Source organism: Phytophthora ramorum, assembly GCF_020800215.1.
Source record: "Phytophthora ramorum isolate Pr-102 chromosome Unknown Phyram_PR-102_s0012, whole genome shotgun sequence".
Taxonomy (NCBI): domain Eukaryota; phylum Oomycota; class Peronosporomycetes; order Peronosporales; family Peronosporaceae; genus Phytophthora; species Phytophthora ramorum.
In genome coordinates this window covers 267,403-289,717 of record NW_027150658.1, presented here as the reverse complement: position 1 = coordinate 289,717, position 22,315 = coordinate 267,403, and the positions used below count along the sequence as shown (strand labels likewise).

At 52.9% G+C, this 22,315-nt stretch overlaps 5 protein-coding genes across 5 annotated transcripts; 2 read left to right on the top strand and 3 right to left on the bottom strand.

The window, feature by feature from the left end:
- Positions 1 to 7,422: 7,422 nt before the first annotated feature.
- KRP23_11419 (uncharacterized protein) lies at positions 7,423 to 9,371 on the bottom strand (the record flags this gene model as incomplete). Its single annotated transcript, XM_067881969.1, has 2 exons — positions 7,423 to 7,461; positions 7,527 to 9,371. The coding sequence occupies 2 exons, from the start codon at positions 9,369 to 9,371 to the stop codon at positions 7,423 to 7,425; spliced, it is 1,884 nt and encodes a 627-aa protein (XP_067740256.1).
- A 411-nt stretch (positions 9,372 to 9,782) lies between these two features.
- Positions 9,783 to 11,301, top strand: KRP23_11418 (uncharacterized protein; the record flags this gene model as incomplete). Its single annotated transcript, XM_067881967.1, has 2 exons — positions 9,783 to 9,910; positions 9,987 to 11,301. The coding sequence occupies 2 exons, from the start codon at positions 9,783 to 9,785 to the stop codon at positions 11,299 to 11,301; spliced, it is 1,443 nt and encodes a 480-aa protein (XP_067740255.1).
- Positions 11,302 to 11,348: 47 nt separating this feature from the next.
- Positions 11,349 to 13,627, bottom strand: KRP23_11417 (ATP-binding cassette sub-family B member 10, mitochondrial; the record flags this gene model as incomplete). The annotated part of the gene is made up of 4 exons (XM_067881966.1): positions 11,349 to 11,389; positions 12,380 to 13,301; positions 13,382 to 13,526; positions 13,608 to 13,627. 4 exons carry the CDS (start codon positions 13,625 to 13,627, stop codon positions 11,349 to 11,351), a joined length of 1,128 nt encoding a protein of 375 aa, XP_067740254.1.
- A 2,086-nt stretch (positions 13,628 to 15,713) lies between these two features.
- Positions 15,714 to 19,271, top strand: KRP23_11416 (uncharacterized protein; the record flags this gene model as incomplete). Its single annotated transcript, XM_067881965.1, has 3 exons — positions 15,714 to 18,799; positions 18,874 to 18,998; positions 19,066 to 19,271. 3 exons carry the CDS (start codon positions 15,714 to 15,716, stop codon positions 19,269 to 19,271), a joined length of 3,417 nt encoding a protein of 1,138 aa, XP_067740253.1.
- Positions 19,272 to 19,991: 720 nt separating this feature from the next.
- Positions 19,992 to 22,070, bottom strand: KRP23_11415 (uncharacterized protein; the record flags this gene model as incomplete). The annotated part of the gene is made up of 1 exon (XM_067881964.1): positions 19,992 to 22,070. The coding sequence occupies one exon, from the start codon at positions 22,068 to 22,070 to the stop codon at positions 19,992 to 19,994; it is 2,079 nt and encodes a 692-aa protein (XP_067740252.1).
- Positions 22,071 to 22,315: the final 245 nt, after the last annotated feature.

Genomic DNA, 22,315 nt, shown 5'->3' with positions numbered 1-22,315 from the left:
TCCAAGAGTATGATTTCGGAGTAGTCTACCGGCCTGGGTCGACCAACGTGGTGGCCGACGCGTTGTCAAGGGCGCCCGTACACGCAGTGATCGGACGAGAGCCCGAGGGTGGCCTGGCCGGCGGCGAAGGGCAGCTGACGGACGCAGAGATCGCTGAGCACCAGGCCAGCGACAAGACAATACGGAAGCTCCGACAAGAAGGACGACACGGCGGCAAGGCGATTGAGGTACAATATGGAATAGTGTACTTTCGCGAGAGTGACGGCAGCAGGCGCGTGGTGCTTCCGGCAGTGTTGTGGGCGAAAGTTTTGAGAGAGAATCACGATTCCATCTTCGCGGGTCATCTGCGAACACCACAAACGTACGCGCGTATCGCAGCGAACTACTGGTGGCCAGATATGCGAGCCCACGTGAGGAAATGGGTGCAGGCATGCAGGGACTGTGGAACAAGGAAGACCCAAGCGAAGGAGGTGATCCCTCCACTACGTAGTCAAGGAATTGGAAATGCAGGAGATCGGTGGGCACTCGACGTGGCGGGGCCACTGCCAGTAACGGAGAACGGCAGTCGTTATGTGGTTGCAGCCGTTGACTACGCTACGAGATACGCCGTGGTAGCGGCGGTGCCAAGCCACACGGCCAAGGATATTGCCAGGTTCATTGCGGAAAAGCTAGTGTTGATTTACGGGCCGATGCGGGAGATCGTAATGGATGGAGCCCCGGAGTTGAATGGAGCCGTCGTGGACGAGCTAGTGCGGTTATTGCAGGCGAAGCAATTGACGCCGGTGCCGTACAGACCGGCGTTGCTGGGGCTCGTTGAACGATTCCACCGGACGTGGAAGGACATGGTGGCGATGTACGTCTCGGAGACGCAAAACGATTGGGACAAGTGGATTCCGTGTGCAGCATACGCATACAATGGCGCTCGGCACTCTGGCACAGGATACAGTCCGAACGAGTTAATGATGGGAAGGCGACTGCGGGCCCCGAACGAACCACTCAGGGCCAGCGGAATAACGCAGGTCGGCGTGTTTGCGGACTACCATCGGGCGCTGGTAGCGCAAATGGCACGGGCGACGGAGGTAGCTCACACGGCTTTATTGAAGGATCAGAGGCGTAGGGCGAAGTATTACGACAGGCAGGTGCGGCGGCATAGTGAATTCGCCGTCGGTGACCGAGTGTGGGTACTGAAGCCACCCCGAGGTAAGGGTATCACGAAGTTGGCCCACCAGTGGGTTGGACCAGCCCGTATCGCGGAAGACGCGGGTTTCGACAATTGGAGGGTGGTGCGCGAAGATAACGGCGAGGAGTCCGTGGTGCATTGCAGCTTCATCGTGTCAGGGAGTTGCGCAGAGGACTCGCTCGGTAGCGTGGCCGACAGGATAATTCGAGAATTGGCTGAGGAAGAGGAGGCGACAGAGGAGGCCCACGTCAATGAGGAAGACGACGTCCGCCAAAATGAGGGCGTGGTGGCATCCACGGAAGATAGTGCGAGCCCAGAGACCGGGGTGAGTTCCACAGTAGGGCGTACGGTTGAAACGAGTGGAGAAACTGTTGGAATCACGCCACCAGCGCAAAGTCAGCCAGAAATAGCAGTCAGAGATGAGGCGCGAGATGGCGAGAGTCAGCCACCACTGCCACTTCAGCGAAGGAAGCGAAGAACGCCTAATTCAGCAACGGCGGATGAGGTTATCCGGAAGCAGCATCGGCGTGCTGAAGCTGACGCCGCTCGAGAAGCGCGTGCTGCGAGACGGCGTTCCCAGCGCGACTACGCAGCCTCCGAGGCGAAGGAAGACGTGGGTGCAGACAGCGATAGTGGGGTTCGTGGCAGCCCGTATGCCAAGGAATGCGAGCGAGGCGCGGCGGTTGAACGGCGAACACACGATGGAGACTACCATACCGGACGAAGTGGTGACGGTGGAACTACAACGAGACAGCACGTTGACGGAGGCGGTGGAGGCAGTCAAGGCGGCATTGCTGCACGAAGCGGAGTTGGCAGTGCCGGGGGCGAAACGGGCGAGGTACACGGGGAGTCTAGCGCGAACAGGACGGCGACAGCTGAGATGCTACGAGGCCAAGGACGACCAAGGCGACCGGACCCAATGCCGCAACTCCTGCAAGTGGCGACGGCTGGCTACATCGTTGAGCGGGCACGCCGACGCGCGCGGAATCGAGCAGGGCGCTATGTCATCGAGCACGAAGTCGAGTACGGCACGGCACCAGGACGACCGACGAACCGAAGATGGCTCACAGCAACGGAGTTCGAGAAGCTGCTCGACGCGGGAACGATCGAGGACGATCTCAATGCCGGGGATGGCGTGTAGTTGGACAGCGAGTCACCGGCTCAGGAACGGCCTGGACGAGCAGCGGCTGGCGGAGACGGTTACGATTGACTTAACGAGTGACTAGTGGGCGAAGGAACGGTGGCGGAAAATGGCGACGAGGGCGAGTCGGTGGCAGCGGCAAGACAGTAAGCTCCGGGCACCGATTGCCCGAGGTATCGGGTAGCTTGAAGTTGCTGAATGGCGACGATAGAAGATCGCGAGGAGGGCGACATGGGACGAATATCGACGGAGTAGTATGGACGGCGGCGAGACGACGGCGAGATGAGTGGCGTGCGGCCAGGAGGCCAGGGGACAGCACCCGAATTGAGCAACAATAGAAGGAGGGGGCAGTTCTATAGTTAGATCTAGTCTAGAGACTTCGAGGATATGAGGGGCACCGAGGGCGCGGTCTGCGACTCGACCCGCAGTCAAGATTTGGCAGCGAAGTGCTAAGTTGAGACTAACACGAGTAGTAAGCGACAGACGAGGTTGTTGGTCTGAAGACGAAGCCAGACCGACGCAAAATACGTAAGGTAAGCTGCGTAGCCAGGGAGAGTACGGGGACGGCTGAGTCAGTAGGCTGAAGAGGACCGCGGAGAAAGACCGTGGGGGCTGCGGTGCCTATTGATGGCGCCTTGGCCGAGGGGCGCATGCGCGAAGGCACCGTGCAGTCTAGTGGCTCGCGCGGGGCGTCGTCCATGTGTCCGTTGCACATTTCATACGGGATTGGCGGAGAGCAAACCGTGGTTTTCCCGAACCGCGGTCGCCAAACCGCTCTCTCCTCGACGTTCCTACCCCAAGATACCTCAAGGGTTGAGGGCCAGATTAGGCTGGTGACAACGCTCAGCCTCGCTCCTGGACAGTTACCCAGTGTTTTCTAGCGTCTGTAGGCTGAACCTCGTGAATTGACAGTGAAAGTTTGTCGAACCTAACCGGGGAGATAACTACATTGGCAATATTAAATACTACACGAGTTGCCTGCACCGTTGGCGATTGTCTGTGGAAACCCGAGATAGAATACTGTAGTAGTAGTGTTTCCAAGATAATCGTCTGGAAAGAGTATACTGTTTATAAAGAGGGGTCAATTGCCAAGTCGAATACCGCACAATTGAATTTGCAGCAAGAACAATATATTAAGTTTCCGCATCAAACCAAACACACGCTAACTCATTTTCTACGGACTGCTTGCCAAAACTTTTGGTCCAAATGCGGCGGTTGTTGGCACCAAGTAAAAGAGATCTACTCACAAACAAAAGTCATGGTGTAAAACTCTTTGTATATATTAACTATATACACGGAGGTCTCGCCAACCTCGCACCCTCTCTGCCCTCCTCCTGCGGCTGCCCTTCTATCAGTGCTCGTCAGCCGGCATGGATCTAGCGTCTGTGCTATAATTGTAAGGCATTGTCAAAAACTCCGTGACATTGCCAGTGGAACCACCATCCAGGATGTCCTTGATGTAGTCCAAAACGCTCGAAACGCGGGTGTAAAATCCAGGTAAAACGCCACAATCTGTAGGAGGCCCACCACTCACGATTCCCACCACGGCACCGTTGGCAATGAGTGGACCTCCAGAGTCTCCTTGGCACGCGTCCTTGCCACCTCCAGTACCGGCACACATCACAGTCTCTTTCGGCCTGCTGTAGTTAATCATTAAGTCGCACTGCTCGTCCGAGATGATCTCGACGTCCACAGTCTTCAGTGTCAACCCGTAGGTTTCGTTGTTCACCAATCCCCACCCCACTACCGTGGCCACGGTTCCCGGTGGGTTGTTTGACTCATCAGCCACAGCCAGAGACGCTAGCTTCCTTGTCGACGGAGTCTCAAGCTTAACCAGTGCCACATCGTAGGTCAGCCACGTCATATTAAAGTTTGGGTGGCGGAAAATCTCCGAGACACGGGTATGCTCAGCCTTGTTAGAGCCCTTTCCCGATGAGTGCCGCATTCCAAAAGAGACATACATGTCATTCAGTTCCCATTCGAAACAATGGCCCGCCGTCAAGACGTACTGGGGTGCGATGAGCGCACCACCGCAAAATGTGTCTCCGTAGGGGCCTCCGCTGCGCAGGCTCGCCAGATACGGGTATTTGCCAGCATTTCCGTCTGATCCGCCATAGATTCTCTCTTCATCGGTCGTAGCGTCCTGTTCACTTGAGTCTTCATCGATTTCGGAGAACGATAAACCAGTCGCAAGCGTTGCCAACATCGAGGCGAAAACACCAAACTGGATGAGCTGCATGGTTTACAGTTAGTGGTTCGAAGCCGAGTCACGTGGAAGCTTATGGTGATGCTTGCAGGGTTAGTCTTGTGCGGTAAAAGCTGGAATGACATTGCAATATTGGCGCGGCCCAAGCCTTCGATCGAGGGGTTAGCATCCATAGCTGCCGTACTGTCCTGGTCCTAGTTGGCATCCAGCCTGTTGCACTGTCTTGGTCTTGGTCAATCCTGTTGATGTGCCCTCTCTGACATACAGTTTGTTTGTAATCGTAACCTTGATAACAACGTTTTCTTGGAGCTTACCAATACAATGCACAATATGCGCCATTCTCTTCTGCTCCATTTTAACCATGCCTTATCTTCATCTGCAACCAGTTCCGGGTCACTTACTCATATTCAGAGGTTCCTCCACAGAGTGGTGTTTTGTCGGAATTGACAAGCTCATCCTCCGACATCGGATCCTTCGCATGCAAGTCCGACAGCATTGAAGTGTGCTCAGTAGTTGTTGTATCGTCAGCGAGCCCAACAAGCGACCAGCAGCAAATTTAGCCAACCGATAGGTACGGTTGGAGTGTCGGAAGGCTAACAAAGTATCCTTTGTTGGTCATTGTTTCTTGTGTAGAGAGATAACGGAGAGAGATGTACCTGAGTTCCAGCGCCTTCGTTGCTTTCCATGTACTTCATGTTAATGTACATGTATCCTGCTTTACTACCCTTGAACGCCCGGAAAGCTCCCATATGCACCCACTACAAGAATCATCCCATAATCAAAACAACCAAACGACACCTTGTCATCGCATAATCAAAAACAACCAAACGACAACCTGAAGAACATTTGTTACATGTACTTCCAAAGTAGAGCATAGAGCATAATCACCTTACATCGTAATCATAAACAACCAAACGACTTTTTTTACAAGTGAGCTGGCTACGCCGCGAAACGGAGCAGCGTTTTATTAGTACGAAGGTGCCTTGTCCCCAGCTCCGGGCTAGCATGTGCTTGATATTGTAGATCAATACATTGAATCGATAAATACGCACGTTTGTAAAGTGCCTACCATGAATTGTGTCTCAGTAGGAAGCTTTGGGGCGAGCCATTCGTGGCCGCACACACGACTAATGGACCATGAACAGTGCGTTGCACGACAGGATGACCTTGACGATGGTGTAGCCCGAAGACATGACGGACCGTTCGGCAGTCAGTAGCATTTGATAGTATTGGATTTTGTTATTAAATCTGACCAATCAGAATGCCAAAGGGCACACGCTGACACGGACTTTCGCCAAAAAGGGTGGCTATTTGAAAAAAAAAAGCATGCCAAAGTGCTCGCCAGATGTGGTGGCTGATTATTGGCTTTTGCCAAAAGTGGAGCCATGTGGTAGTAAGTGTTTGCCAGCCACCACTTTTGGCGAACGAGCCTTCCTTTCTGTCTTAATTGTTGATATTGCTTATGAGTGCAACGTACGAGTGCTCAAAGTGCAAAAAGGTGCTCAAGTCCAAGCGCAACTTGCACGAACACCAATAACGGAGGGTATGCAAAGAGAGCGCTGCTTGAGCCAAGTGATGACCCAGACTGCAGCGCTGTCGTAGTGTTTGGAGGTACCATCTTGACTCTGACGTTTACTAGCGGAACTTCTGGTATCTTGTGCAAAGGGCTTTGTCCAGCAACAGCAGGGCGCGTCTGCCGTTTCCCCACATCACCTTGTCCAATATCTTCGGCCACTTTTGAAAGAGCACCACAGTCATCCAACCTTTTACGGTGCCACCACAGCCGGCTGCAGTTGGTTCTGGACAATCCAGTTCTTCGCGAGTCGAACTCCAACACTGACTCCACCAAGTACGTCTCCAGTAACACCCTGGCACGTGATGGGGCCTTCTTGCTGTTTGGGAAACCTGGAGCTGCTGACCCTTTCTTATTGCCAGTGCCATGAATCGTTGACAAAATGTTACAATTTGAGCACAGGCGCTGCTCTCACGCCGACTGACAATCACTGATAAAAGGTATGTAGCAGCTGTAGTGAGGAGTGGCAAGCTGGAAAACGGAAAAAACAAGTGAAAAGTTGGCGAAACGTCCACGTATATAGCTAATATCGGGACTACCATGTTGTATCCAAGATATTTCGAGCAGAAATATTTCGAAGTAATCATCCTTGTTTGTATTAGAACTAATCTTCCGAACGAGACTCGAGCAATAAAACGTCGCCACCAATTTATTTATCCTTGGACCTCAATATCTAGCGTTTTCAAGTCTCCACTTGTTTTCGAGCACGCACCGTGGTTGGAATTAGGCTTCGACTTAAAGTATTGAGCTCAACGCTTTTTGACACGAAGTCGGTGCCTGCGGAAAAATTCCGACTGAAGCTGATGTGCGTGGATCATAGTGGGGCTCCAAACGGATCAAAACCTAAAATGGGGTACTTGAAGTCACCTCTGAAGTTGAAAGTCACTCGCATCTGTGGTTTCTTACTTGACGAATACATTGAGACCGCAGGTATCAGCCGATAGGCTGAATTCGTTACAGCGATTCCAAAGTTTGGAGGTATCTCGGATGAAGCAGACGCATCAACTGCTGATATTCCTCTACTGGCGGGATTAGTTGCTGTACGCCGTAATGGCAACGTGATATCTCCGTTCAAATAGAAGCGCAGTTGGGGAACTGCCAGGTCCTGGTCGATGGTACAGCCGATGACATCGCCAGCTCGAAAGCTCGGCACTCCCGACTTCGATACACCATTCGCGTGCAGCATCCCCATGTCAAGACCTCCATCTGCCTGCCAAGTCACCCCGAAGCTTCGTCCGTCGTCACTTGGCGATATGCCAGGCACCACAGAGCTCGTGTCGAATTGACTACGAACTTTATTGTTTGGAGATGAGGGCAGATCGCTAACGTTTGTCGCCGTTGTAGCACTCGTCGAATCGGAACTGCGAGGAACTTCCCATCCAATCAGCAAGCTTTCTCCGTCTCCGTCAAAAACGTCGATGCTCACCTCGAACATCCATTTTCCAGATTCGCCTTGTCGACGCTCCTTTGTGGCATGCACGGTGCAATACCGATGCGATGCCTCAAGTTGCAATACGCAGTCTTCAGCCGCGAAGCTCACGTATTGCTCAATGTCAGTGCTATCCATTTTCACACAAGAAAACTCCCGACGACGTGTGAACTCTTGCGATAGAATTTCTGGGAAGTCTTCGAGCGCCGACGCAAAGCGGTCAAACTCGGTGTCCAGGATCACATGCTGCGAGTCATCGTATTGGACTGGGTCTACCTGGTTATCAAGTTGGTCCGAAGCTTGAGATTTCTGATTGCTCGCGCTGTTGTGACTGAGCTTCTTCGCCACCGTGTATCGTCGAGCCGCACGAAGACGGTCATTTGTAACGCCAGCTAAGAAGCGCCCGAACTCAACTTTACGCGTGTGAAGTTCACGTGTGACCAAGTCCTGATGCAGGAAGCTTGCTCCGTAGCCTGCCACTTCACAGAGGTCCTTGGTCGTAGACTCTTTGAGAATTGCAAGAACAGTGGTATCCGCGACCATCTTGCTCGTGAGTTCTCGACGAAGTACGAACTGTGGCAATTTGTCTTCTTCGCTAATATAGCGCACCAGTGCGCGCCGCAAGGATTCTGCATTGAGGTCTTCTGCGAGGATCAGCAGACGTAGCAGATACTCACTCGTGCCGAATATCCGCTCCACTTGTAATGATGTTTTCGTGATAAGGCGCTCGAGTCCATGCCAACCAACGCCGTCGCATTTCTTCTGCAATGCCATCACTTCTCGCTGCATGCACTGTACTTTGTCCGTTAGCACGATATTTTGCTCTTCATATTTGGCGTTGATCTTGGCTCGTTCGTGGTTGAGCAGTGCTGCGTGCATCTGCCGAATATGCTGCAGGTCTGCCTCGAGTGCCTCCTCCAGTTGACATTTGATAGTCTCAAACTCCTGCGTTTGCATTTGTTCGAGCTTCTCGGCTTGCTTCACCCGGAGAGTCTCGAAAATGGATCGGAGTTGCTGCGAGCACTGCTGCTTGATGCGATTGGCTTCCACCTGTTGCCGCCTCTGCAAAGTCAACCGCTCCATGATGTCCGGGTCTTTCGCAAACATGACAAGGCGGTCGAAAATGGGCTGCTCAAAGTGGTTGAAAACGGCACACGAGTCGTAGCGAGGTGCTGTGTCAGTGACGAACAGCTTCTCGTTGAGAGTTTGGGCGGCAAACAACGTGAAAGCCTGCTGAGAAGCAGTAGTTTCTCCCTCCACCTGCCGACGGAATAAATCATCGATGCTTTTGCAGCAGCGACGAAGCTCGGCTTTCGCGACTGTGCGCGAGTACTTGGGGAAGTTTCTACCCGAAACTTCGACTGCCAGCATCTCGGTGGCTTCTTGCTGACATTTATCGAGGTCGTACATCATCTGAAAGAGCCGAGTCTCACATGATGTGCGTGTGCTTTCCAATATATGCTGGTACTCTGGCAGAATGCCCGAACCTGTATTGGTGGCGTACTGATTTTCCTTCGTCATACCAGCAGCTTTCAGGTACAATACGAACAAGGCTCGAGACTCGGGCGCCTGCAGTTTCTGCAACCTCCCCTCCAGCTCTTGGGAATCCCTCGTGACACCAAGTTCTCGCTGGAAGGCGGCGGATAGACCAGCGACATCAAGTTTCGGGTGGAAACAACGGAGCTTTACAAGGAGAAGGTCTTCGGATACCGCGACGAAGTCCTCCGCGCTAAAGAGTTCTTCCAGATCGCTATCGCTGTCATCGCTTTCTGAGTCGTAGAAAATGTCAGCAGGTGGAAATGAAGAGATCGGTGGGGCGAGAGAAGCTCGTGACCCAGACATCGCAGCAAAACGAAGCTCTGGCTTGAATCTAGGAACTCTGGACGCGTTGGACCGTGTTTGAAGCGTCGTTGCTCCTGCATGACGGTTTCTTTGGCAATTGGTGTGGAGAAACATCTCCAAGCATTACCACATTTCCTATCAATTGAAATATAGCAAAGTTCCAAGAAGAAGTACGGTAATTCTTGACGTCATTTACCCTCGTGTTCACGGTGGTCGAGGTCGCCGAAATCTCCACACACAAGTTAATTGGGACGCCATGTCAACAATGGCGTTGGGCCGTTTCTTGATCGAAAGAGCTCGCTATTTCCGTGGGTTTCTGCTGACTCCGTGTTTCTCTCTCCATCTACAGCCTCGGTCGACACGGATAATAGCGCTCGAGTCTGGTCGATTAGACTACGTGGTTGAAGCCCAATGAACCAAGAGGATGCGGAGACCTTCTCCAAGGAGACCTTCTTGACGTCGGTCAAAAGAATCTCCGAGTCCGCGGCGGGCAACCGGAATGCGAATTCTAGCACAACCATCATCGATGAAGCTCCCGCGTACGATGGACCTGTTTGTTTTCGTCCCAAATACCCTCTGGCTCACCAATCTTGTGCTGCTTGTCCATTGTATCAGCATGGCAATGGTGCGTGAGAAGCATGCTCAGCTGCATGACGTTGTCGGGTCTTTATCCGAAAAAATCAGCGCTGTTTTAGCTCGACAGGAGCGAGACTTCCTGGCTGCATACCGTGCACACATGTACAATGTGCAAAAGGAGCTTCACGAAATGCGCGAGAAAATTCACCGCAACGAGACCGTCGAGAACAAGTCCGAGAAGATCAAAAAGATCGAAGACGAGCGCGATTGGTACCGCAAAGAAGCACTGAGGCTTGACGCCTTCACCACGACAATGACGAAAGACCTCAAGTACATGAAGGAGAACTTGGAGGCAATTGAAGAAGATCGGAATTGGCTCGAGAAGCAACTTAAAGCTTGCAAGAAGCAGAACAAGCTGCTTCGAGCTGAGCTCGACGTTCGCCTCTCAGTGTCCGGAAACAATTCTGGATCGGATTCGGCTGGAGTGTTCCCACCTTTCGATTCACAAAGCAGATCGGGGTCGAAGCTCCTAAAGCAACGAGGGTCGCAAGACCCCTCGATGGCGGTAGTACCAGTCATGGGGGGGCATGGCTTGCCTCAATTGAACTTGGACGTAACTTCGACGGGCCAGTCGGCGATGTTGGCAGAGGAGAGAGAGGAGAAGCTCAAGAAGCAAATTCGCAGCTTAAAACGAGAACTCCAGCACAAATCCAACGAGCTCATCTCGGTTAAGAGGCAACAACGATTACTGAGACGAGATGGAGGAGCCGCGCAGTCACTTCTGGAGAAGTTCTTCTTGCAATGTGTAGACTCGGTGAAAGAGGAAGTGGGTCGAAGGCGCGACTGCGGACCCAATGCCGTAGTCGGTCGAAAAGTAGATCGGGGAGTAGCACAACGAGGAGCGCGACCAACAATGTCCAAGTTTGACGTCGAGCTGGATGACTTCACCCCCAATGATCGCGTGCGGCTAATTGAGCGTTTACTGGCTCACGATGAAGTGCTGACTTTCCTGTATAATCATCTCTTCCCATCCGAGAAGCCAGCAGCTGTGAGCACAGACGCATTGGAAATGAGTTGGAGTTCACAGCCATCGGGGCGGGAAGCACAAAAAGGTGTAAGTCCCTTACCAACACTGCAGACCTCGGCGAGTCTTCCCGATACATCCAGCTCATTTACGAGTTTTGAAGGCAGCAGCAACAAGTCCACCAGAGAAGGAGAATCTGAATCTGGACAAAGCGAAGCAACAGAAGATGGCAACCGAGCGACGACGCCAGTTGGAAGTGGAATATCAGCAGCTCGCAGCGGCGCCTTACCACTCGACTATTTCACCAAGGAATACCTGAAATCCGTGTAAGTCGTCTACATGTGCATGCTCTCACTTCCACGGATATTTGCAGGGACTTACCTCCTGTGCATTGTTTGTTCACCTTGCAGGAAACCAGCTTTCGATTGAATAGACAACAAACTCCGCATCAATATAATGTCAGCCGCACATCCGTAGGTATAACTTGCTTTCTATGTACGAACGATCACTCGCACTGCTATAAGCTGAGGCTTCTTGCTAGTAGAAGTGAGTCGTAGTTAATTCTGCCCGTTCAGGACCACGTGCGAAAACGTACTGTCCTTGCGAGCAGCCAGCTCGTTGAAGGTACCCTGCTCCACAACACGGCCATCTGAAATTACGGCGATACGATCGGCGCTCTTAATAGTGGATAGTCGGTGCGCCACGAGAATAACGGTGCGTCCTTGTTTGGCGCGATCCACAGCGTCTTGCACGAGTCGCTCGCTCTCAGGATCCAATGCTGAGGTAGCCTCATCCAGGATGAGAATCTTAGGGCGCTTCACCAGGGCACGAGCAATGGCCACGCGCTGCTTCTGGCCACCAGAAAGCGCCTGGCCGCGCTCTCCTACAATTGTGTCGTATCCATCTGGGAAAGACATGATGAAGTCGTGCGCATTCGCAGTTTTAGCAGCGCGTACGACGTCCTCCATGCTTGACTCCTGCCCTTCTGAGCAGCCGTAGGCAATGTTGTCTCGGATAGAACACGCAAAGAGCGGCGGCTCCTGCGGAACCGCGCCCATGAGGCCGCGCAGATCCGCAGGGTTAAGAGTTGATATGTCCGCACCATCCAGGGTGATTTTTCCGCTGCAACCAGCGCTGTCCAACTCGTAAAAACGCGCAAGGAGTGACGTGACTGATGATTTACCACATCCACTTGGACCAACGAGCGCCAGGGTCTCGTTAGGCAGCACTTCCAGGTTCAGGTCTCGGAAAATCTGCGACTCGGGACGCGTAGGGTATGCGAACCCGACGTCCTGGAACTGGATGTGACCAGTGAAAGCCGCTGGCAGCGAAGCCCATCCACCTTCGGGCATTCGAATCTTAGGCTGGCGGGTAAGCAGCTCGAACACACGCGACGAAGCTCCAATACCTTTCATCAACTCGGCGTAAAAGGACGAAATCCCAGCGAAGGAGAAGCCCACATACAGTGTGTACAGCAGGAAGGAAGTGAGGTCACCACTGGTAAGCACCCCATCCACTACCATTTGGCCACCGTAGCCCAGGACACCAAGCATACTCATCTTTACACCGAAATCGACACCCCCGAAGAAAGTAGCACTTGCAAGCGAGCGTTTACGCGCCAGCGCCAGTACCTCGTCTACCTTAGTGCGGTGAGTCTCGACCTCATGTGGCTCCTTCGCGAACCAACGCACCACCCGAATATTGCTCAGCTTTTCCTCCGCTACTTCCGTCGCTTCGCTTAACTGCGTCTGCACTTTCGCCGTCAGCTTCTTCACGTATCGGCCGTAGCTCACCGCACCCAGGGCAATAGGCGGAACCACCGACAGCATCACCATTGCCAGCTGCGGGCACGTGACGAAAATCATGGTAATACTACCCAGCGCCTGGCCGGTACTACGCAGGCCACCGGCCACATTGTCGCTCAGCACCTTGCCAATAAGGGTCGTGTCTGCGCTGAGACGATTAAGCAGCTCTCCCGTCCTGGATGAGTCGAAGAAGCCTAGTTCCTGACGCAAAATCGACGCGTACGTGTCTTGTCTCAGTCTGTTGGTGATCCTCTCTCCGATCATGTTGCTCGTATCCACTCGGATGATATTGGCGATTGATCCAGCGGCAAAAAGTCCGCCCAACAGCGTCACCACCGTCGGCAAAGGCACAGCCGCCGCTGTCCCCGCCGTCACCACGTCAATGACTTTGCCCATTCCGAAGGGCACGCACATGGTAATGAACGTCGACACGCCCAACGCCGAGATAGAAATGGCCAGCGGCTTCTTCTCCGGTTTGTACAGGGATAGCAGTCTCTTGACCTCGCCTGTTTTGGCTGCAGGAACCTGCAACAAGTAACATGCAATAAAACGGTCGTATACGTTAAACCAACATGCCTTTGCCATCGCGTCTCCGTCGCTCATACCTTGGTTGCGTTAGTGGCATCTTGTTCTTCGTCTTCTTTAGCCTTGGATAGAGTGGAGAAGAGCAGCTGGGAGCCGGTGCAACGTAGGGAAATGGGCCGCGGAGTTACCCGCGCCCGAGACAGAGACAGCGTGGCGCCGTGGAAACTGCGGACGCCGAGCATGGGGAGAAAGCGAGGTGAGAGTGAGAAGGGGGAGATGGAGGAGTGAGGGGCGAGGTTGCCGTACCGAGGAAGCCGCCGCAGCATCTTGAAGCGCCTAAAGCCACAAGCGCCACACGTCACAAGTGGAAGTGGTGCTGAACGTAAATGAGCAAATGATTACTTTCGGTCGTTTGCAAGGCATTAAACCGGTTCCTCCGGTGGAGTGACCTATTGGAAATCGGACAATTTCTGACGCAACGTGCAGAGTGCTGGTCACTTCAACGTGCACTCACGGCTTGGACTTTGACGTGCTTCTCTTGGCAGCTTCGGTTTTGCAGCTCTTGCAGCTCGTTGGTGGCTCCATCCCTTTCATCGCGTACCAGTAGGGCGAGAAGACGAGCTCTCCATTGCAGACACTGAACTCCCGTCAAGCGCGCAGCTTTTCCAATGTAAACTTACCTACAAGATACTCCCTCATATTGCAAACGTACATCGCATGAGCAGAGCGCATCTTGCCTTTCAAAAACCAACTCCGTGCCAAGCCAATGATCGTTTCTTGCTGCGTGTGCTTCAAATTCAAAAGCGTCCAGTCGATGTGCTCATTTGGTCTGAAGTGAAGCGAATGACGGATAGCGGGATGGCAGCAGAGCAATAAACATCGCTCCAGTCAAGCGGCTTCACTTCGGGTGGAGGAACCATAGGTATCCCCCTCAGCGCTTTATCTTCCTCCTCGTCTCCTTCCAACACATGAGACAAATGAGTCGGTGGTCGACCGATTCCTCCATTCTTGCTGCAGCTGGGGGCTCCAAACACCATTCTCGAGCTTGTGATCACGTTTCGTTCCTCGCTCGCCGTAATTGAGGAGCTTGCTGAAGATCAAATAATGTTCGCAAAGCGGACAACACTTTGTGCGTGCGACAGCGACTCCCTTTGGAACTGTTGGTCAAATCCAACATGACGTTTTGCACCGTTAAATTCTTCCTGGAGAATGTTTGCCATCTTGGCTGTTCGACTTGGTTCAACCTCCATGAACGTGAAGTCAATGCCGTTCTTTGCTAACTCTCTCATTTGAGTGCAAATGTCGGGGCTTTCCTTGATCTACCGTTGGTATGTCGTATCGTTGGCCATGTCATGAAACTCGCTACCATGGCACGGAGAACCTGTCACCAGTACAACTTGTTTCCCTTCTGCGTTTAAAGACATCTCCAGGGCGGTTACAAGTCCACCGGGGATGTTCTCTTGGCCATCGCCTCCGCCAAACGCTTCGAGCGTCGAAATGAACTCTCGCACACGGACTTCACATCCGGTGTCAGTGTTCGAATCTGCGACCGTTTGGCCCCATCACAAAAGTCGCGGTAGGCAACAAAGCCGACCCGGGCGCTAGCACAGAGATGGTCAAGCTTGGCATTGTCGGATGATTGAGACGATCGTAGACTGTGCTTTTGCCATCCATGGACTCATCGACCAAGTGCAGTCCATCACAACCACGAGTTCAAGTTGTTTAGTCTTGGCACACTTGAGCTGGACTCGCTTCTCAACTCTCGCGACCCTGCATTCCAGTTCGCTTCGGAGCACGTTGAACCCCTGCATTTGCTGCAATTCTAGCTCCATTGCTGTCACTTTGATTCTTAAAGCTCCAAGGTCGTCTTCATGAACCGATTTACACTTGCCAGTATGAGTGCACCAGCCAATTTTGCAGATGCATTTCAGGACTTTCTTCCTAGGTGTGGCGTGCATTTGTTCACACAGCTTTGTCAATTCCATCAGCTCGAATCGAACTCGACGACTTTGGAAGCGCTGTGTCCGTGGGTAGTGTAGCAGTAGTACCAGACGTTTCTTATGTAGCAATGCCAATTCCGCTTCTGCAGCATCCGCGCGAATGGAACTTTCCGCTCGGCCATTCAAGAAAGGCATCGTGACTACAGCCAAGCGAGAGAAAATTATTGAATGAGAGAGACTTCCACGGTTGCTCGTTAGACCATGTCTGCACTCCATCTTTCCAAGAAGTTTCAGGTCGTATTAGTTCTGCTGACTCTCGCATCGTCACGGACGACATCGGTAGTACGTTGGGTGCTCTACTAGTATATCAAAGCCAAATCTGCGCATACTTTTCTTGACTTCACGAAAGCTATTTCAAGGGGAATGATCAGGAAGTTCAACACGAGCACCAAGTGGGGCACACTCATCGCTCATGGCGTCCGATAGTCGTGATGCGTTCGCACCCCCTCCTGAGCGCATATTGTTACTGTTGGGGCTGGGAAAGTCCTCAAGTGCTGATGAATTGCGTGTCATGGTAGGTGGTCGCTTCCGGCCGCCGCAACAAGTCCAGCTAGCTGGCATCCTCAGCGCAATGCAGTCGACGTCCGCCCTCTCCAATGTAACAGCATGGTTCTCGCACCAATTCGACCCCACAGACGATGTGGAACATTACCTCCAGGATATCATTCGCATGCACCACTATATTGCAGCCCACGATCGCCAGCGACCATTACGTAGTACTCATCTCGGCAGTCTCGAGTCTCCTGGCCGAGAAAGTAGCGCTGTTTCCAACGTGACGACGCAGCTCATGCACTTTTACGCTTCCTTCGCAGATAGTAGAGACCGCCACCTACTCACTAAAATTTACCAGACATTGGGACTGTCGAGGGCCATCACGTACTGCGTTGTGGCCAAGACTGTGTCGTTCAAGTTCCAGAAAGAGTTCCTCGACTTGTTCGCAGAGGACCTGCCTGAGCTTCGAGAGTGGATCAATTGGCTGGATGAATTGGAGCATGCTGCTGTTGGCACGAGTCGTGGAGACGACGATGAAGTGGAAATTACGTATGGACCAGGCTATGAGAGCGCTGTCCACTTCGTGACTCGAGCGATCAAAGAGCACTGTATGCTGACGTGGCTTGAGCTGTTGCGACCTCTGGATACGTCGAAGAGACTTGCGCTGATCGATGTAACTCACAAACTCCTTGCTGGGTCAAACAATAGCGGATTCCTGTCCTCGACGACAAGTACGCTGAAGAAGCTGGGTAGGTTTTACGAAACCACGGGGATCTCTGCAGTCAAGCTCCTGGATCTGGATGTGGCAGTGCGTCGCGAGCTGCCACTCTTGCTGGAAGAATTCCCGACCATCATCCTGATAAATCTCTTCGCAAAGTTTAACAACGAAAAGATGATTCAGCTTGTGGTGAAGCGTGGGCTGCCGTTCTTCCCAAAGAACGACTTGCTGAAAATGTTCGACGCCCTGGAACCTGCCGAGTCCAACGCGATCGAAGTGTTTGTGACTACATTATTCAACTTCGGCCGCAATAAGGTTGACTTTTTGCTGATGTTTCTCACCTTCACAACCCAGAGCCAGCTCCGATTTCTGGATCTCATGGTCGGAACGTCAAATTCGCCATTGAATACCGAGCCAACCGACCAAGAGGAAGACCAAGATGACCCATTCGCACACCAATGTCACCTCAGAGGAAATAATTTCCTTCTCAAGCTTTTCCTATTTGCCCGTCTTACCTCAGCCGACATAGTGATTCAAAAACTATCAACACTTCCAAGCGAGATGGCGCAGCAACTCATGTATGGTGTGGTCGTTCACTCTGCAGAGGACTTCGTGGTGCTTGGTCGAGGCCTCGAGCTCGTCGAGACACAGTGCCTGCAACCGTTTCTGCGTTTATTCATCGCAATCCGGCTTGACTGGCGAGAAGTTCTTGTGAGATTAGTGGAAGACATGCCGGGCGAGGAAACGTTGCCGCTATACGAAACACTACTCAGCCTTGCCAACTCCACTTCTGGTGACGATAAAGTGACGACGGTTCTCCAGATGCTTGGTGGTCTCGATAAGAAAGACAAGGCACTGCTGTGTCGAGATATCATTGCCACTCGTCCCGATCCACAGGCTGAAGGAGATTCCACCGCCTCTCATTCCTCCACTGAAGTTCACGAAAAAGTTCTGCTCTACCTGTGCGAATGTGAGCTCGCGCGCCACAAGGTGCTTCGACTTTTACGCGTTATCCCATTTGCCGAATATGATCGGCTGCTCTTCTTCCTGCGCACGCAAAGGATGCCGGAACAAGTAGCGTTGACCCGACTCATGCTGAGCATGCCTAGTGACGCCAACTGTCGCCTCCTGTCCAAAATGTCAGCTTGGCCTATAGAAGCACTCGATGCATTCTTTCAGCTGCTGTTAATGCTCGCGAAGGTGGAGTACAAAATGTTCGCGAAGTTGATGGGGTCGCAGTACGTGAGTGCAGAGCAGTTGGGCGTATTCATCACGGTGGCAGTGGACATGATGAACCAGGCGTCCAGCCGAGAACTCGTCATATTTGCTGCTGAACTACCCGTTCACATCAGAAACCTCCTCTTTGAAATGCTCGTTGATCGACCTGAAAAAGGTGTGCTGCTGCGAATCATCAGCTACTCGAGCCGCGTACCACCAGAACTGATGCACCAACTTGTCGCGCTGTTCCACCGAATGTCGTGGGAAATCCGTTCCTCTTTCGTGGAGCAACTTCGAGCCTTAGACGGAGCAAGTGATGTGCAAAATCTTGCAGACGTCGCAATGAACCTCGAAGACAACGAGTCATTGAGGCTGCTCGTGTTGCTCTTCAACCCCTTGCAGATCCAAATCCGAGTGGGCCTAGTAGCTCTTTTCTTGCAGCTTACAGTCCACGAACGAGCTCTCGTCCTCTCCAGACTCGTGAAAATGCCCAAAGGCTCGGTGGGATCGTTCTGTGCGGCGATGTGTAGCCCCAGTTGCGAGCCTGTAAGCCCTTCATTCAGTCGTGTCATTGGCCTGATCGACACAAAGTATCACATGTCGCTCCTTCGCTTGTTGAAAAGCGAGCCGCTCTGGTTCTTTTTGCGCCTCATGGCTGAGCGTATCAAGACTGAAGAAAGCAGCTCTAGAGAAACCACAGAGCTCCTAAATCGGCTGGCAAAGGTGCTGAATATGTTCACTCTTGATGAGCATTTTCTTGTTCTGCGAGACGTGATCCGGGAAGCACTTGGCGACGCATTGACCTTGGGCGATGTAGTCGGAGTGCTGTCGCTCTTCCCCGCGGTAACGATGCTACTTGAGTTCCTTAGATACGTGAACGGGTTTACGAAGTATGCACGTTCCTGTTTGCTCTTTCGAGTGCTGGCGAAGTACCAGCAACCAGCGTTTATCTTCGAAATGTGCCGCATCTTGGACTTGGACGACGCAGTATTTGCGCTTAAGAGACTTGACCGTATGTGGCAACGACGACACGTGGAGCTGGACAAAGCGATGGAGACCCTCGCTCGTTTGTACGTTCTTTGCATGTGATATATTCCAGCTCCAACATCATATCGCTAATCGTGCCAAATGTTGCGGTTTACAGGTTTAACGGAGGAAATGTCCAAGTCAAAGACGACTTCTGTGACCTCATTGTAGGCTTCAAAGGACTTTCAGCCGCACTGGACGAAGAGAAGGTGAATGGCTCTGCCGAGCGCATCGTCACACCTCGTACGATCGACAGCACCCCTGACAGCGAGGTTACGAGTGACTTCGATGACGACGATAACCCTGACAGTCCCCTCCGACTGCCAAGTGCAACACCTCCGTCGCACCAGCCTGTCCCAGTCAGTCGACACCTGCAGCGAACCCGACCTGGCCAAGCATTTCCTCGGAAGCGCACAGACCGAAATGCTTGGTGGCAAGATCTGGATGAAAGTTCTTGTCTTCTACTTTCAAACGATCGACAAAGCGAGTCATCTCCAGAAGAACTTCGACCATTGAAGCAACAGGAGGCAGAATCATTGGTAGGGTCACCGAAAAGTCTCCCTTCTGTGTTTGTTTTGACCGAGCAACCCCACTCAACTCGATCCAGCGAGCCACCTTGCGATGTCAAAGACGCATATACAGCATCAGTGGAAACACTCCCGCAAATCGAGACGGCATCACAGCAGCAGCACCCGCCTCGAGCAAGAACAACGGCCCCTCCTAACAATGTCTTCCTCAGTCGATCCGAGTCAGCACCCGCTACTTTGACGTTCGAGAACGATAGTGAATGGGCCAAGCAGAAGCGCTCTCGTGGCGTGGCTGCAGCACTCGACAACCCCCCGGAGTTCCATGTTGGACGCGACAAAGGCGCAGACTTCCTTCAAAAGCAGCGACAAAGAGTTTTCGAGGAGAAGGGTGCGTCACGCATTCGACATGCCAGGACGCCAGCAGCTCAAGCTCATGTTATGGAGGCCCGAGTCTGTCGCGCGTTAGGCACCCGCCCTCTGGTTTTGCACACTACCTTGTCACCTCTTTCTCGTCCGGACTCGCTCACGGTTGAACACGCTGTAGTGATGCTAGCAAAGGCAGCCCAGCTTCGAGAATGTACCCCACAGGGCTTTATTACTGAACCTCCGGTGAGAGGGCAAACGCAGGCAAGACACCATGTACGCATGCTACCAATGAGTCCAACGACAGCGGTAGAGACTCCTTCCAGTGCGAAGCTAGACGCAGAGATCAGCTGCGAGCCTGTTGCTCCGTGGTGATACGAATGGCAATGTTCGCCCACGTGTAATGCAACGGCAACCTCAGCTGCGTGATCCGAGTTCCGTCCCGCGTGTTCCTGCTGGATGACACGACAGCATGAAATTGGCAAACGTCGTGCAGCAGCATCCGAAAGAAGCCGTCACGCATTGCCAGCGTCAGCGTACTTGTCGTGACCTCCCACTTTCGGAACTGGGGCTGCTCCACACACGGCTCCAGCTCTTGCTCGAACACGGCCATCTGCGCTCGACAAGCTTCAGTTTTGCGCTGTGCAAACAGCACCACAATCTCCTCGAGGCAGAAGAGAAATCGGCGGTGAAGGAAGCGCTCCAGATTATGAGTGATGCATCCAGCGTTTACGGCAATGCTGTCACACGCGTTCTTCTTCTTTGCTTTCCTCTTTCGCTGCTTCTGGGGTGGCGGCGTTACTTCACTCCGTTTCCGGCGAGCTTCTTGCTCCTCGTTCAGTGTCTCAAACAAATCCTCCAGCATGTTGGAGTCACAGTGCCGCAGCAAAAGAGACGACTTCCGTTTTTGTTCACGCTTAATCGCTGCTGCTGCCGACTCGGGTCTCTCTCCGCGGGCGTGTAATTCGTCACACGTCTTGCTGTTCATGAACATTCGTGCCTCACCCACAGACCGCATCATGGCTACGAGGGGCTCTCTTTCGGGCACGTTTGAAGATCTCAACGCAGAAGCGCTGAACTCGCTTTCGCTGGCAACTGCTGCATCGTAGAGAGCCGTGCAAATGGCGTCCACCAGCAAGTTGCTTCGGCACTTAGCGATGGAGGATGTAGTGGCGACAGCGCTGTGAAAGCCCACAAACGCGCGAAGAGTATTTGCACGGCCATGCTCCTCTTGCTGTCGTCTCGCGGCCACGTCTTCATCATCTCCACGTCTGTCTTCTTCGTATGCGACTGCTTCAGCAATTCCCAGTGAAGTAGCACATGCTGCGAGGTTCGCCACGGAGAGAACGAGCTGCCTTTGACGAGTGAGCCTTGCGGGTGTAACCATAGTCGAGCGCTTGATCTGATGACCAGGTCCGAGCGACACATGAGGCAACGCTAGCGACAGACTCATGCGCTCAGAGAGCACCGCCATGCCATAAATCTTAAACACCTCGAAGATTTCTCTCGACGTGCGCAAAATATGATTCTCATCCAGCTGCAGCATTGCCAATTGCACACACTGTTCAATCGACGGGCTCTTCACGACATCCACAGGGCCAGCAGCTGTAGCAGGTTTTACAAAAGAATGATGCGGCGTATTCCCCTTCTCTCCACCTTTATACTCGGCAGTAAACCCAGCACAGGGCCTCTCCTCCTCCTGCTCCTCTTCCTCCAATGCTTCATGTTCGAAGACTCCTTCACTCACCACCAGCTCGCCCGTCGTCTCGTCCAGTTGCTCGTCCGGTAAACACGCAAAAGGGTTGAACGCTACGCTCAGTGGGCCTTTCGCCTCCAACATAGTCTCCCCTTTCTCCTCGGCAGCCCGAGTTCGGTCTGCAAAGTGCAAGTGCAGCATGGTGGCCACCACGGCGTCCAAATGGGCTCTGTAGCCATCCGCCAGCTTCAACTTGCCTTTTTGTTCGTGTAACTTCAGCACCAATTCACCGATGACAGCCTCCACCACATCAGCCCGTTGCTTCATCTTGACGGTTCTGTTACCTGCATTAACTCCTCCGTCCTCTCTAAAACTGCGCCGTCGAAGGGCGGCATACCCCATGGCGTCATACGCCTGGGCTAAGTTGCGGTTAGCCACTACTGCCAGTCTTAGGTTGCGGAACACCCGCGCACTTAACGGCGCGCAATGGAACTGGGACAGCAGGCAGCGCCCCACCAACTCGCCGATAACGGCGTCTCCCAGCCACTCGAATACGTCGGCGACCACCGCGGCGGACGCGGACGCCTGCAGCGCCTGGAAATGAGCCACGGCCTCGGCAGACGTACCCAAATGTTGGGCACTCTCCTTGTCATTCTTCAATCGCTTTACTCGCGCGTGTACGTCGCCCTCTGAGAAGCTTCGGCAGCGATGGCCTCTGCGCTTGGCCATGATCGAATTTTGTTTTTGTAAAAGACAAAATCTCTAATTATTTAGCAAATTGTGCTTTACAGTTTTGCCGGTTTGTTTTTAGGAGATAAGAGATATGGTATGCCGTGCGTGTTAAAAAACGATGCAAATAGCTAAATCCATCTGCATTTAGGATGACTCGAATTGAGCTCTCCAGTTTCCCCTTAGTTGAAAGCCTGTCATGCGCTGCAGGGCACATACATGGCAGGGATGCCGAAAAATGCATG